General features: G+C 54.0%; 1 protein-coding gene, 1 long non-coding RNA gene and 1 other non-coding gene across 4 annotated transcripts; 1 reads left to right on the forward strand and 2 right to left on the reverse strand.

The window, feature by feature from the left end:
* Positions 1-945: 945 nt before the first annotated feature.
* Positions 946-6,920, forward strand: RAB26 (RAB26, member RAS oncogene family). The gene is made up of 9 exons (XM_060123182.1): positions 946-1,140; positions 2,183-2,293; positions 4,719-4,760; positions 4,853-4,919; positions 5,104-5,156; positions 5,559-5,624; positions 5,725-5,781; positions 5,870-5,946; positions 6,048-6,920. Exons 1-9 carry the CDS (start codon positions 946-948, stop codon positions 6,148-6,150), a joined length of 771 nt encoding a protein of 256 aa, XP_059979165.1. The 3' UTR covers positions 6,151-6,920.
* A 289-nt stretch (positions 6,921-7,209) lies between these two features.
* On the reverse strand, positions 7,210-15,477 carry LOC132505271 (uncharacterized). 2 transcript variants are annotated; one of them, XR_009535338.1, is made up of 4 exons: positions 15,266-15,477; positions 15,007-15,037; positions 13,329-14,873; positions 7,210-9,423 (listed from the first exon to the last, which is right to left on the reverse strand). It is a non-coding gene; the product is annotated as an uncharacterized LOC132505271 (long non-coding RNA). The 2 variants fall into 2 exon arrangements; XR_009535337.1 differs by lacking the exon at positions 15,007-15,037.
* LOC132506619 (small nucleolar RNA SNORD60) lies at positions 15,143-15,225 on the reverse strand. The gene has a single exon (XR_009535929.1). It is a non-coding gene; the product is annotated as a small nucleolar RNA SNORD60 (small nucleolar RNA).
* Positions 15,478-15,686: the final 209 nt, after the last annotated feature.

A 15,686-nucleotide genomic window follows, 5' to 3' on the forward strand; every position in this document is an offset into this window, starting at 1 on the left:
CACCTCTTTCACCTCCCAGATCCCTGAGGGCAGAACCCCAGGGGAGGGGACTCTCAGAGGGTCTGCTGCTGGCTGTGACAGTGACTTCCCTTTCCCCAAGGATCCTGAAGCTTCAGCCCAGCAGGCAGAAGCTGCAGGGTAGAGCGCCCTGCCGGCTCAGCCCTGCCGCTCAGCCTGGCCGCTATGTCCTGTCTCTGATAACCAGCTGTCAGCTGAGCCCCGAGCGGCGGGCGCACCCGGGTTTGTTTGCCAAGCCTGAGTGTTGGAGCTTCCTGGACCCTCCTGCCCTGGAAGGGAGGGGGTCGGTGCCGCAGCAGGCTAGGTGGCATCTCCGGCGGAGAAGGGACAGAATCCCAGGGTGCCTATCCCACGCAGGTCCACTGCCTCAGTGCCCCCATCTCACGGCACTCTCCTTGTCCCAGGCCCGGAGGCAGTCCAGTGGGGGTCACTGGGCAAGGGGCAGAGCCGGGCGGGGTGGTGCACAGCCAGCAGAGGAACGACAGGACGCTGGGTACTCCCTCCCTCACCCACCGCCCCCAACCCGCACCCAGGCCCGATGCAGATATGGAAGGGCGTCGCTGGCTCTAGGGCAGGGAGGTAGCTGCCCCCAATGGACAGAGGCGCTCGGACCCCGAGCACCCAGGGCAGGGCCCGGACCTCCTGACCCCGCCCCCGGGGAGGCCATCTCATTTGCATGGCCCCGCCCGAGAGCGGCCATTGGTAGCGGCGGCGGGAGGCCGGGCCTGAGTGGCTGCGGGGCTGCGGGGAGGCGGGGGCGGCGGAGGCGGGGCAGCGCGGAGCTGGGCGCCGGGGAGGTAGTTGCAGACGCCGCGGGACAGTTTCGGCTTAGGGTCTGGGTCTGGCTCCGAGGGCGCGGGGAGCAGGGTGTCCCGGGGCGCGGCGGCTGCAGCGGGAGCGTACTGAGCGCCCGCCAGCCCGCCTGCCATGTCCCGGAAAAAGACCCCCAAGAGCAAGGGGGGTAGCGCGCCCGCTACCTCCGCACTGCCCGCCACCCACGGGTCCCAGCCCGTGCGCCCCGGGACTGCGCGCCCTGGCCCCGAGGCACCTCCCAACAGGCCCCCGCAGCCTGGCCGGTCTTCGTTTGGCGGCGGCGGCGACTTCTACGACGTCGCCTTCAAGGTGAGCCGGGCACCCCCAGCCCCATGCGAGCGCAGCAGGTGGCGTCCGGTCGGAGCCGAGTGGGGAGGGTGCAGGGCCCTGCAGACCTTTGGCGAGGAGCTGGCTCGAGCGGCACCCCGCAGCTGCAGTTGGCATGGCTGGCGCGGTGCATCACACACACACACACACACACACACAGCTGTCAAACCCGGGTTTGGGATACCCAATATATGACAGGGCCTGCCCCCTCCCCCTCCCCACCTAGCTGGCATGGCCGGACAAGGGGTCCTGCGGAAGTAAGAGCCTGGCGGGTGTCCTCTCCCTGTTCCCTTATGCTTCTGCCCCCACCCACGCCCATCATTTCCCACATGCTGCCTTCTCTCACCCCCAGGGTCTTTTGGTCTCTTCTCTTTAGGAGGCGAGACTAAGAAGAGGTTTGCCAGTTTGGTGGGGAATGCTGGGGCCTCCTTCGGGCCAAGGCAGAAGCTTGTGAATTGTGGGGGCGGGGGTGGCAGGCCCATCTTTGGGTTTTGGAGCCTTTGGCAACAGGCTGGGGGAGGGGAGGAGAGGGAGGCCTGACTGCCCCTCCCTGTCCACAGACGTGGTCTGAGCCTCTCCTCATGTCAAAATCTGACCTTCACTTGGCAAATTCCTCTAGAGCCTTGCTGGGATTGGAAGAAGCCCCCTGGCACAGAGGCCCCCCACCCAGGCCTCCCAGCGGTCAACCCTCAGGTTCTGCTCCCCACTAAGCCCCAAATGCTCCCCTTCCAGACCAAGCATGGTGTCCAGGTAGCAGCCCCTGGATGAAGGCAGCTACTCCCACTCCCCACTGATGGAGACAGGCCAATGTTCAGGAGAGGGGACAGAACCTTCTAGAGGTGGAAGATGGAAGTCCAGGCTCTGTGTCTCCCCCAGGCCCTGCTGAACCTGCAGACTTAGGATACCTCCCTCCACTCCTGACCCTCACCCACAGCCCATCTGACCAGGCCAGCTCAGAGAAGACCAGACACCCCTCCGGGTGGGCCAGCACCCAGGTCCCCTCTGCTCTTTCTTTGTGCCCCAGGTCATGCTGGTGGGAGACTCGGGCGTGGGGAAGACCTGTTTACTCGTGCGCTTTAAGGATGGCGCTTTCCTGGCAGGGACCTTCATCTCCACTGTGGGCATCGACTTCAGGGTAAGAGTGGAGGCTGATGTCCCGAGCACTGACTGGGCCCAGCCGATGCCCTGGGCCCCCAACACCAGCTAATAGGTGCTCGAAACACCCCTGGGCAGCTGGTTCTCCGGTTCTCCATTATCCCTGTGGCACCGACAGGCTCATGAGGTGGAGCTCCTGGCTGGACCACCTGGCTCCCACGGTCAAGGTGGTTGAGGTGAGATGCCTTAACCACCAAGCTGCCTGCCTCCCGACATCTCAAGGTCCTGGAGAGAAGTGTTGGCTGTATACAATCGAAGCAGAGATGGTACCCCTGTGCCTGGGGCTGGCACGACCCTGGGGGCTGTATCTTGTGCACTGGGGGCGGTGGATGCTGGTGTCCCCATGGGAACTCAAGACCCGTGTCCACTCAGGAGGCCAGCATCGCTGCCCCACTGTACAGAGGGGCCCTGAAGTGCCAGGTGGCCTGCCCAGGCCATACCAGACAGATGGCTGAGGCATTGAAGCACACACCCAGTCTCAGAACCAGGGAGAAGTCCCTGCCCTTGGGTGAGGAGGCTTATGGGAAATGCTCCCACCTGGATGCTTTCCCTGGCGGAGCCCCCTCACCACCTCACCCCCTGCTAGAGGGCTATGTCCTGGGGTCCTTCTGGGGTATGTCCCTCGACTCTTGGCTCCCCAAGTGCCCTCCAGCACCCCAAGCAGCCTTTGGGGTCACAGGGGAATGATGGGGGCCACAGCCTTAGGCATGCAGAGCTCAGGCATCAGTCTAAATTCCACGTGCTGAGGTGATGTGTTCTCAGCAAATCCCAAATTTGCATTTTTCTCACCCTTTCATTAGACCCAGTCAGCAGAAGGCTGGCAGGGAGGCTCCTTCTGGGGACTGGGAATGGGGGGCTCCGTCCAGTCTGGGGAGCCATTCTCTACCCTATCTGTGGGGGCAGAGCCCCTCAGGTCCTCTGGGATGAAGTAAGGGTTGAGGTGACAGAAGGGGGAGGTTTAGGCCCAGTCCTCTCCCTGTTCTGGCCTCACCTCCCCCCTTCTCACCTCCCTCTTGGCTCTGGGGCAGGTGGTGAGGCTGTGTGGTTCACACCCCTGTTCAGGGTGCCAGGGAAGGCGGGATGTCCTCCCCAGCCTCCCTGCAGCGGGACAGATGGCTGCACCCAGTTCCCTGGAGACCCAGAAGCACCCTGACAGCAGGCGCTGGGTGAAGAGGGAGGTGGTGCTGTTTCTGCTGCCTGGGGCCTCAGCTGGTGGTTAGCAGCTCCTGTCCCCACCCCAGCAGATAGGAACCGGGGTTGAGCCACTCCCTGCCCTTGTCCTGAACTGGGAGGGCCTGGCTAGGGAGCATCATCAGCCAGCAAGCAAGCACATAATGAGCACCCACTGTGTACCAGGCCAAGTTCTGGGCTCTGTGCTTACTGCATAGGGCCCTATCCTCAGGCAGCTGCCCTCGGAGCAGGAAGAGAGGCTTTCAAATAACAACAAACACTTTAGCTCGTACCAGGCCAGACTCGTTTCTCAGTGCTTTGCATACAGTAGCTCATAAAGTAATCGGGGCAGCCAAGTGATGAGCACCCTGGCTACCCCCATTTGTGGATGGGGAAACTGAGGCACAGTGTTAGTAATGAGCCTGGGGTCACACGACTTCAAATTAAGTCGTGCAAGTGGCTCTAAGCAAAAGGAGCAGTGTGTGCAGAGCTGTGAGAAGTGCTGGTGGCCTGGGAGAGGGGGCTGGAGCAGGGCCTTGAGACCTAGGAGCAGAGTGCAGGGGGCAGGCGTGCAGTGTGAAGCTGAACCGGCAAGTAGGCTCAGGGAAGCCACCGGGGCTGGGCACCAGGCAGAGGAGGGCAGGTGCGGTAAAGGAGAGGGGAGGGGCTGGGTGCAGGACTCAGTGAGTGACTGGGGTGGGTGGCGACCGGGGGCCCTGCAGGGCAGGGGAGCTGGTGGGGCTGTGTGTCAGGCCTCCAGGAGGGGCAGAGGAAAAACCACCCGGCCCAGAATGGACACAGCTAGCCATGGAGGGCGGCAACCTTCCAGTCCATCAGGACAGCCAGCTAAGCGGGGGCGGCCTGAGCACCCTCTGTGCACAGGTCACCAGGAGGGGCTCAGCAGCAGGAGATGTAGGAGGTATGGGGGAGAGCTGGGTGGACACCAGGACTTGGATTCAAGGGGAAGCGTTACCTGTAGGTAGAGGGCAGTGAGGTAGTCAAGAACCAGGTGGGCCCTGGAGGCAGAGCCAGCTGAGGCCAGGGATAATGAATTAGGGACACACCGGGGTCCCCTCAGTCCCAGGCTCAGTCCTGGCCTGGCACCGCCTGCCTCCCCCACCCTATCCACCCCCTTCCCCCCCATCCCCCACCGGAGGGTGGCACCGGTCTAGCTGCTGCCTAAGATGGTGCACTCGGCCCTGGGCCCTCCTTGGAGCTGGCTGGTTGTGTTTCAGAACAAAGTTCTGGATGTGGATGGCATGAAGGTGAAGCTGCAGGTGAGAGGTGACTGGGGGAGGGGGAATTGAGGGCAGGGGGCACCTGGGAAGGACTGGGCAGCCCTGACAGCTACACTATGCCCTTGCTGCAGATCTGGGACACGGCTGGCCAGGAAAGGTTCCGCAGTGTCACCCATGCCTACTACCGAGACGCTCATGGTGAGCTCATGGGCACCGTACCCTAGCTCCAGGAAGTCGGGGCCACACTCCCGAGGCTTCTGCTTGGAGTAGAGCACCCTGGGTGTGAGTGGGCAGAAGTGTGAAGGGTGCGATGCATGAGGGTGAGGGTGATGGGGAGCCGCTGTGGGCTCTGCAGGTGTCCTCACTGGCCCTCTGCCCCCAGCACTGCTGCTGCTCTATGACGTCACCAACAAGGCCTCCTTCAACAGCATCCAGGTCAGTGGCTTCCTTCCTGGTGGTGGAGACAGGCCGAGATGGGGCCTGACCCCATCCCCAGCCTCCCTCAGGCACAGATGGCATCAGGATCCCAGAGAGTTGAGGTCCCTACTGACAGTGTGGAGAGGAAAAGACTGCCCCTCTGGGCTCCTAATGGCCTAAGTACAGTGGTTCAGGTTGAGAATGAGCTGAAGGGGGCTGGGGTGACCTTCTAGTCCACCAGCCCAACTCCTTAGATAAGGTACCTGTTGGATCGCCCCTGCACAGCACATGGGGAGCACTAGTTCAGGGGCCCTCCTGTTAGCCAGACACTGACAGGCACTCTGTGGGGTGTGTCCTGGAGGGGGCCAAGGGGTGCCAGGAGCTCCAGCCTCCAGCCTGTCCTCAGCTCTCCCCCCACAGGCCTGGCTGACAGAGATCCAGGAGTACGCCCAGCATGACGTGGTACTTATGCTGCTGGGGAACAAGGTGGGCACCCCAGCCTGTCTCATCTACCCTGGCTCTACAGAGGGTGGAGGGAGGTAGAGGAGTGAGCTGGGGCCAACTCTCACCAAGACTGCTGTGCCAGGTGGACTCTGCCCAGGAGCGTGTGGTGAAAAGGGAGGATGGGGAGAAGCTGGCCAAGGTGAGCTGCGGTTGGGTGGGCAGCCAGAGTGCCCCTGGGGCTGCAGGGCCTGAGCTGTCCCCACCAGGTTGCCAACGGCTGTTTGCAGGAGTACGGGCTGCCGTTCATGGAGACCAGCGCCAAGATGGGCCTCAATGTGGACTTGGCTTTCATGGCCATAGCAAAGTAAGTCCTGGCAGTTATCAGGAAGACCCCCAGACCCAGCGTCTGAATCCCCTTGTTGGGGGTACAGGCCACCCTATTCCATGGTCATCCCTGCCCCACAGGGAGTTGAAGCAGCGCTGCATGAAAGCTCCCAGTGAGCCTCGCTTTCAGCTGCACGACTATATCAAGAGGGAGGGCCGGGGGGCCTCCTGCTGCAAACCCTGAACCTGGCTGGGGATGGCCACCAGGGTGTTCTCCTGGAAGACTGGATAGAGTCTACACACCCCTGACTTCACCACCCAGCAGCCAGTCCCAGGGTGTCTGTTTCTAGGAATCCCAGGCTGAGCCTTGCCCTTCTGTCGTCTGGGCAGCCATCCAGAGCCTCAGCCCCAACAAACAGGCTTCAGGAAGCCAGAGGGTCCGCAGCCCTCCTTCACCTGCTGCTGAGGGCTGTGCCCCCAAGGCCTTCACAGAAGAGCAACCAACTTCTTCACAGGAGGGCTACCCAACAACGTATAGACTGGCAGGCACCTGGTCCTCCGGACCACGGTGCCCGTGCCCCGTGTACAGTGCCTGAACACCTAGAAAGTCATGTCTGCAGCTGCACATCCTGCCCAGGCAGGATTCCTGCCCACACCTGGGGCAGAGGGCTTCACCACGAATCATATCAAGGACCAGAGCTGCCTGCTACCAGCCCACCCACCAGGAGGCCCTGGTTCAAACATCAACAGGGTCTTTCATATTACCCTGGAGGATGCCAAGGCTGTGGCTTTGTAATGCAGTGAATAGCATGTGGGAAGCCACAGAAATGTCAGGCAAACCAGGACTGCCAGCCCTCGCCTGCTGACCAGGGCACCATCTCAGCAGGCTGATACAGGGCCTGGGCTTGGCAAGGTCAAGCCAGGGGGATGGGCAGGGCACTCCACCTTGTACTAAAATCTTGAAGTGTTTTGATTGAGAGTTTTTGTTTCCAGTCCTAGTGAATAAAGTTGTGTTTTCTGGAGTGCCTACCTTGTCCATTGAAAAAAAGCAATGCTCAGGGACTGTTAGTGAGGAATTACAGGAATTAAGAGTTCACCACCCACCCCAAGGCAAAGGCACAAAAGAAAACCTATCCTTACAGGTAAAAACAGAGAAGGCTGTCCAAATAGGTGGCAAGTCACTGGCGCGAACTTCCATTTTCATGCTCTGCCCCTAACCGAGACTGCCCAGAGATGACCCAGTCATCCCATGGAGTCCTCTGGGGTGCAAACAGGCATGAAAATAAAGACACGTGTGCTCCAATCAACTCACCACCTTTGCTTTATTGCTAAGCACTTCAGAGACTTATAGATGTCTTTGAGAACAGAATCCAACGAGACCAAGAATCCAGAAGAGACCAAGACTGTGAAACAGATGTGTTGGGCTGGAAAATCCCCTTGACCCACAAGAATGAGGAAACTGTAGTTACTTTGTCTTCCACCCAGTCAGGGCCCGAAGCTCCTGCTACTACCTTATCTTGAAGTGTCAGCAGGAGAAATGGTTGCAGCTGCTCAGCCACCTATCTCTTACCTCAAATCTCCCAAGTGACGAGGACCCCAAGAACTCTTTATTGGGAGGATGAGGGGCGGAGGTCTGTCTTCTGTAGCTTCTTCAGGCTGGCACTGGGCTCATGGACCCTACCTAATTGGGGCCACGGAACTCTTGCCCTGTTTTGTCCAGGGGCCCCAGGGTGACTTCTGCTATTCCAGTACGATCTATTCAGGGAATGGCTGGAATCCCTACATCACCATCATCTTGATGTGGAACTGTTGCAACCTGGAAGCAAACTTAACAAGCAGATTAAAAAGGCAGGGGCCAAAGTTCAGTAAAAGGATTATGGCAACTAGAGGTCCAAGCAGGGGGCAAGAACCAGGTTTCACTTGGTAACATCTCCTTAATTGCAGTCTAGGTCAGCGCTTGGGTTACCCTGTCTGAAGGAATGAAGCCATTTGGCGTGGTCACATTTTCTTGACGTCCTCTTCTACTAGCCCAGAGTTATTGATGTAGGTGCAACATGTCTTGATAACTGCACATACTCCTCCTTGTTTGGCTAGGAGGAAGTCTAAGGCCAGTCTATTAGCCATCACTTTACTAGCCAAGGAACTTAGAGACAATGAGAGTCTGGTGAGTGCATTCCCTGTGGATTCACTCAGGACAGGGCATCTGAAAGACTGTGGAGCACCACTTCACAATAAACAAAGCTTCCCCAAGGGGCCACCAAACCAATGGCAGCTCCATTTTCTGCCGAAAGGAGACCAATTGCCCTTTTGCCCCAGAGGTGGGTGATGTTATAGATGGCAATACCTGGGTTTGTTTGGTTACTCAGTTGGCCTAGTGTTACATTGTCCTGTAAACAAAGCACTGTCTATACAAGGAAAGGCCACAGCTAATCCCAGGAAAGGGAAAGAGGAATTGGGGTTTTTTGAAGAGGACAGTCAGTTTGCACCTGGACCACAAAGGAATAGATGTCTGGGAGGGGCACATGCCTGACATACTGTTGTGGAATTAAACCACTTCAGTAGAGTCTGCCCAAGGGGGGGGTTCCAGTACAGTTGGAAGAAAGGATCCCACCACTGAATAAGGGTGTGTGAGTCTTTTCGAAGGCTTTGGGAGAGGCAAAAAACATGTACTACACGCAGGGAAGATATGTGTTAGACGCTTGGCGCCAGGCCTGTCCAGGAGACACATCCCACCAGTCAGCTGATCTTGGAGGAACCAATGGGTGGCGTTAACTGTTTGATCTTCGCAATTAAAATTAGGGGTAATGGCGGTGATGTCAACTGCTGGTGCATTGCAGAATTTAGTCCAGGCTTCTGGCATGGGCAGCAAGATGAGTTACCTTCATGACAGAGTGGAAGACAAATATGCTTTGATGGGGTGAGCTTTGTGTGCTGGATACACTAACGAGAGGGGTCAGGTCCAGGCATGGAAGCTGTGCCAAGGGCTGGATGTGGACTGAGGGGAGCAGGGGTTGCAGGACCTTCAGCCAGAGTAAGTTCAAGGTCATCATTACTGGATGTGTAGCTTAGTTCTTTAAGCTTATAGGCGTCGCTTTGAGGATTGGGATGTTAGAACCCAGCACTGAGACAGATTCTCTCCCTGAACAATAATTCTTGAGATTTACTATTGCGTTGGATCCTCACTCCCCTGACATGAATCCCCAAAGGAGGGGGAGAAAAGTTGGGGTGACTAATAACTTCATAATGACATCAGAGTTCTAATTTAGGAAGCAACCAGAATGCAAGTAGTGTTGAAAGAAATCCTGCAGTAAACAAGAGCCCAGTAACAAATACGGGCTCCCAGCCTACCGTCACTTATCTTGCTTTTGTTACCCAGAGAGCCCGAAATAAATTAATGTCAAAGTGAGAGTTTACTTATCAATGCAGTTGTCACTGGCTTGGGGATCACCTTCTTGAAGAGGTATTTGAGGTCTTGGGCAGGTTCACAGGAATAGCTGGGATGTGGGTCTTCAGGTTCCTGTAACAGATCAGTGGAAACAGGTTTAATTCTGGGTAGATGAACCCAACTAGTGACTCCATTAAGTTTAACCACTGTAGGGGTGCTTACCAAAACTTGCTAAAAGACTGTTTTGCTTTGGGAGTAGCTGGTCACCAGGGGACTCATTTTTCCAGGTCTTTAAGAGCACCCAGTACCCAGGGTTTACACTGGAGTAACTGGGGCTGTTATCTGGGGAGAGCTGAACTGTTTCCATTCTTGAATAGCCCCCTTCCGACCTGGCCCAGGTTAATAATGTATTTAAGGTGTGCCTAGCTTTCTCAGCTGGTTACCATGTCCAGGGTGAGGAACAGCCTACCATGTCATTTCAAAGGGGCTCAACCTAGTTATTTTAGGGGCTGCCCCGCTGGCAGCAGGTGGCACCACCTGCTATTACCAGGTTCTGATATTTCCTGCTAAGAGCTTACCCAAGGTTTTCTTTAGGGTATGACCGGTCTGTTCCACCTTTCCTGAGGACTGAGGTCTGCAGGACAAATAAAGGTAGTATCTATTTCCTAGGGTCTTTTGGGTAACCTTTGCTATGAATTGAGGGTCCATTGTCAATCTGGAGGTGTCAGGGCAACCCAAACCTAGGGATAATTTCCTTCAGAAGTGCTCTAGCCACTTCAGTTGCCTTTTCTCTCCTAGTGGGAAAGGCCTCCACCCATCCAGTAAAACTACCCACAAAGACTAATATTTGAAGCCCTGGAAAGAGGCCTTCTGAGTGAAATCCATTTGGCAGTCCTCTCCTGGCTAAGGCCCACGTTGCTGGACTGGGCTAACAAAAGGGGGGCGGGGTTTGAGATGCCCTCCTTATTTATGGGTGGCACAGGGCACAGGCTCAAGTTAACCCTTTAATATCTGGGAGTCATTTTCTCGTGAAAAGCCAGAAAACCACTGTACACAGTATCCTTCCCCAGATGGAGAAAAATCACGTAGCCCTTTGATTTTCCATTGGTCAGAAAAAGCAATTTTTGATGCATCACCAGCCTTCTGTTCCCTTAGTTCACCCTTTTTCTTGCGCCCAGGTTTCCTCAGTAGTACCTGGGCACGTTGTAAGGGGTAAGGGATGGGATTGTCATTTGTTGTATCAGGACTTTCTCTGCTTCTCCATCTGCCCTATTGTTCCCTTTGATAATTTGTGAGATTCCCTTTTGGTGTCCATGGCAGTGAATGACTGTTACTTGATTTGCTTGGTTTTTGAGCTGCCTCTGTGAGATCTCAGCCCCATACTTTACAGGGGAATATTTTGCATTCAAGTCCTCTTTCCATATGGCTCCATTGGCATGTAGAACTAGGTAGGCTTATTTAGAGTATGTTTACAATTTTTCCTTCCCCTAGGATTAAGGTTTGGGTTAGAGTTCGGCCTTCTGGGCTGCCATGGGCAGCAAAAGTTTTCACCTCTATGATGCTCTACCCTCCTGAGCCCGTCCTTAATGAACTGCCATCAGTAAACCATTCTTCCTCAGGATTGTCAATGTCTTGATCTGTCCTATCAGGCCTATAGGGATAAACCTGGTCAAGGTATGAATGTATTACCTTTGGGATTTCAGCAGGCATCAGTATAGTTGGGTTGAGGGTGTAGCAAGTTAATTTTATTGACGTACAGTTGATTTACAATGTTGTTAGTTTCTGGTGTACAGCAAAGTGATTTACTTATATGTATATACTTTTCCATCTTTTCCGTTATGGTTTATTACAAGATACTGAATAGTTTCTTGTGCTATACAGTACCCTGTTTATCTATCCTATATATTAGTTTGCATCTAACCCCAAACTCCTAGTCCTTCCCTCCCCCAAGCCACCACAAGTCTTTTCTCTGAGCCTGTTTTTCACAGATGTTCCTTTGTATAGTTTGGATTCCACAAATAAATCATATGGTATGTCTAACTTACTCCGCTTAGTATTTCTAGGTCCATCCATGTTGCTGCAAATGGCATTATTTCATTCTTTTTAATGGCTGAGTAGTATTCCATTGTATATATCTACATCTTTATCCACTACTCTACTGGACATTTAGGTTGTTTCCACGTCTTGGCTGTTGCAAATAGTGCTGCAGTGAACACTGGGGTGCATGTATCTTTTCAAATTATAGTTTTGTCTGGGTATATGTCCAGGAGTGGGATTGCAGGATCCTATGGCAACTGTAGTTTTAGGAACCTCCATACTGTTTTCCATAGTGGCTGCACCAATTTACATTCCCACCAACAGTGTTAAGAGGGTTCCGTTTTTCTCAGTGTTGGGAGTTTTGAGGGTTACCTCTGGGGAGTCAAGTAAACCCTGGTACTTAGTACAGTGGCCTCCAGTTAGCCAGTGGTGGCCTTTGATCTCTAGAAACCTTTGTACTTGATGTTGGGGGGCGGGGGTCTGGACTTCCAGTGGCCGTCCAAGGTAAGCTTGTTAGCTTCTTCCACTGATAAAAGTGGTGGCAGCTGCTGGCCGAAAGCAGCCAGGCCAACCTCAGGGCACACCATCTAGTTGTGTGGAAAAATAACCTATTGGCCGAGGAACTTCTAGTTTCTTTTAGGTCGCCCAGAGCTTTTAGGGGGTTAGGACTTCTTACAAAATGAATGGCTTTTTAAAACTGAGGAGACCCAGAGCAGGAGCTTTAATGAGGACCTGTTTGATACTACTAAAAGCCTTTTCCTGTGTTCCTCAGCCCGAAGTAATGGTTCGGTATCTGGGCTTTTAATGGCTTCATACAGGAGCTTAGACATTAGCCCAAACCCTGGGATCAAGAGTCAGCAAAACCCTGCCTTTTTACCTTTGTAAAAAGGTACAAAGAAACGTCTTTGGGGCACTTAGGCCTAACATACTCGTTTTCTATCTTGCGACAGCTGTCTACTTCCAGGGTTTATAATGTGTCCCATGTATTTAACTTGTTGCATGAGATTTGTGCCTTTTTCTGCGAGATCCTGTAACCCTGGACCTCAAGGAAATTAAGAACTTCAATGATGTTCTCACTTGAGCCTCCACGGTGGGGCTACATATTAATATATCATCTGCATGCTGTAGCATAGCCCCTTTTAGGCCTATTTCCCTTGGTTCCTTTCCCAGGGCCTGGGCAAACACTGTGAGCTGCCCCCAAACCCGTGGTAGTGTTGTCCAGGTGTATTGTTGCATCTGGCCAGTGTGGGGGTTAGTCCACTCGAAGGCAAACAAATATTGAGAGGGATGAACTGGGATGTAAAAGAAGGCATCCTTGAGGTTGAGCACAGTAAACCATTTAGCATTTACAAGGTCTTGGGCTAATATATTATAAGAATTGGCCACAAGGGGGAGTATAGGAACCACTGCCTCTTTTACTGCTGAGGTCTTGCACCACCCTATATCCCCCCATTAGGCTTAACTGACAAAATAGGAGTATTGCATTGAGACTGACAGGGAACCAAGAGGCTATGTTTTAAAAATTTATGTATGAGGGGTTGTAACCCCTTTTTTGCCTAACCTAATGGGGTACTAGTCTCTGCTTAGGGTAAGCAGCTTCTGGCTTAAGGCTAGTTTCTGCAGGTTGGGCATTTATAGCCCTCCCAGGGACTCCTTTGTCCAGTTTGCTGCAAGGTTCACTGCTTGTAGAATATCGCTGGGAACAAGCCCTTGCTCCTGTGTTGATCTGCCTTAGCCAGGGTTAAGATAAGGGGCTGCTCTGCTCGGGGCCTCCTAACAGTATCGCCTTGAGGGAGCCCAGAAGATCTCTCCCTAGTAGTGGGGTAGGATACTCAACTAAAAAGGCATGTTCAAAATGGCCAGTGAGAGCCCCAGAGAAGTGAAGGGTACGAGGCTTTCCATTGACACCAGTCACTGCAGTTTTTAGAGGAAAGAGGCCCAGCGTGAGAAATCAGGGCAGAGCAAGTAGCTTCTGTATCAATTTAAAAAATTGATCTTACCTGCCACCAGGGGCTCCTCAAAGGAGATAGACATCTTGTGGGGATGGGGGGAACCGCCAGAATCCCTGGGCTGCTTCAGTTATCCAGCATGGCCATCTCAGGAGCAGGAGCCCCCATTCCCCTTGGGGACCAAGGGCAGTCCCATCTCCAATGACTGGTCTGTTTGCAGACTGGGCAAGGCCCGGGAGCTTCTTCTGGTACTCATGGGCCCAATGGTCAGGTGACTTGCATTTGAAGCATCCCCCCTTGGTCTTGCCTCCGGACTGATGGTTGAACCTTCCTGCCCCCTTTGGGTTGCCCTGAGGTTGCAAGGCACGGCTGACAGCAACAGCTATCAGTTTAGCGTCAGCCTCGGCGTGCCTTTTTCCATGTTGAGTTCTATCCTCTTCCTCAGTTTGATCTCCATTATAAAATATTCCAAAGGCCACCTCTAGGAGTTTGTGGGCCTAACTTTTGGAGTTTTTGCCTAATATCAGGGGCAGCAGGGACTGAACCCTGGGAGCAGAGAGATCTGTTAGCAAATTTTCTAAAAAGCCTCCACAAGCTGTCCCTGAAAGAGAACAGGGCTTTCTTCTTCCTCTTGGGTCACTTCCTTGACCTTTTCATAATTGACTGGCTTCCAAATGCACTTTCTCGTTCCTTCTAATAGGCACTGGACCTCGTGATTCCTGGCCTTTCCCCCCCCAGGCAATTATAATCCCAAATGGGCTTATGATTTGGGACATAAATGTTGGGCTGGTCCCTGGCAAACTGGTCGGCGTACACCTGTGCTGCTGCCCATATCCTCTGCTTCTCCTCATGGGTACAGCAGGTAGGTAAGATCATTTGGACGTCCTTCCAAGTTAAATCAAGGGCCAGGGTTAGGGCCTGAAATCCCCCGTGAACCTACTAGGGTCTTCAGAAAATTGGCCCAGTCTTTGTTTGCATTGGGCTAAATCGGTTAAGAAGAAGGGCGCATGTACTCTTGATTGTGCCTTTGCCATATGCCACTTCCCTAAGTGGGCGTATTTTCCCTGGTCCTGGGCGATAGGAAGTTCCACTATGGCTTACTCCAGCAGGACCAGCACTTTCAACCTGGGGTATCGTTGAGTACAGAAGAGCATAGGGAAGAAGGGTTTGGGATTGGCCAAGGGAATCCGGAGAAGTACAGGTACTTGTAGAGTAGAAAAGGCTCTGTTTCCCCCTTAAGAGTTGGAATGTAGCTAAGAGAAGACTGTCTAGAAAAACGGGAGGGTTCTCTGATTCCCCACGTCTCGTGATTACAGGAGCTGCACAGAGTGGGATTACTGGAGTTGGGCGCACTGGAAGGTGGCACGAGGGCAAAGGAGTGTCGGTAGATGGCGAGATAGGAGACTAAGCAACAGAAGAGTCCAAAGTCATTCACCCTGCTTTCTTGGTAACAAAAATAAAACCTGAAGAGTCCTGTGAATTCTACCCGACATAGCACTGGATTTCGCAATGTTGCGGGAGCAGTTTAGTAATGAGGTTCAAGAAATCCTTTCCCCAAATGGTGCAAAATCCCAGCTTCCCGCCAAAGAGGGACGCCTTAAAAAAGAAGAAAGGCAGAGAGAGGGAGAAGCCAGAGGTCTCCACGCGCAGCTGGGCAAGGCCCATGATCTACCTTGAATCCAGGGATCCGAGTCAGGGCACCAAGGCCCCTAGACTGATGCTGATTTACCTCAAGGTCTCCAGCCGGATCACCGACAGTCCTGAAAGTCAGAAAGCGCCCAAATGCAGACAGATGCCCAATCCTGCCATTTCTGGCAAGACCTGTTTTCACCCCCCAGGCCCTTCCATCAAGAAGGCGCACCCTAAAGCCTCAGTCTTGCAAAATAATCAGACTGCGCGTGCAGTTTTCATGCGAGGTGTCAGAAATTAAAGCAATTCATCACAGGCTCGGAACTGAATTTGGGAAACCAGGCCCAGCCCAGCCTTACCTATACAGGGAAACAGATCTGGAGATTGCGACTTCCCGACGGAACTGGGGGCAGAAACGTGTAGAATGCTGAGGACCAAGATGGGTTTCAGGCGGAGGCTGGACCCGGGGTCTAGGTTGGCAGGTTTGGGCCACTTCCCCAACCCGCTCTGGGCCCGGTTCCTCCCTTGACCGTGACGTACGGAAAAACGAAAAACAAACCTTACGACCTCGTACTTGATTCGGAAAGAACGCAGAACTCTGGGGCTCAAGCTCTTATGGAAACTGCTCCACCTCTGCGATTGGGCAATCCCAGCGGAAGTATCTACCCTCTTCACCACTGATACGCTCCTTTCTCTACTCTCCAAGTCTCCACCAATCGAGCCTTGACATTTCTTTTGGGGGCGGTCTCCCTGACCCGACACCCGAAGCTCCACCCTTTT

This window comes from Lagenorhynchus albirostris, chromosome 15 (assembly GCF_949774975.1).
Source record: "Lagenorhynchus albirostris chromosome 15, mLagAlb1.1, whole genome shotgun sequence".
In the NCBI taxonomy this organism is placed as follows: Eukaryota; Metazoa; Chordata; class Mammalia; order Artiodactyla; family Delphinidae; genus Lagenorhynchus; species Lagenorhynchus albirostris.

Bases quoted from the DNA above. Each gene is read 5' to 3' on its own strand.
- RAB26 (XM_060123182.1), top strand. From the start codon at position 946: ATGTCCCGGAAAAAGACCCCCAAGAGCAAGGGGGGTAGCGCGCCCGCT. The intron at 5,157-5,558 runs GTCAGTGGCTTC...CTCCCCCCACAG, and splicing joins CCTCCTTCAACAGCATCCAG to GCCTGGCTGACAGAGATCCA. The intron at 5,782-5,869 runs GTGAGCTGCGGT...GGCTGTTTGCAG, and splicing joins ATGGGGAGAAGCTGGCCAAG to GAGTACGGGCTGCCGTTCAT.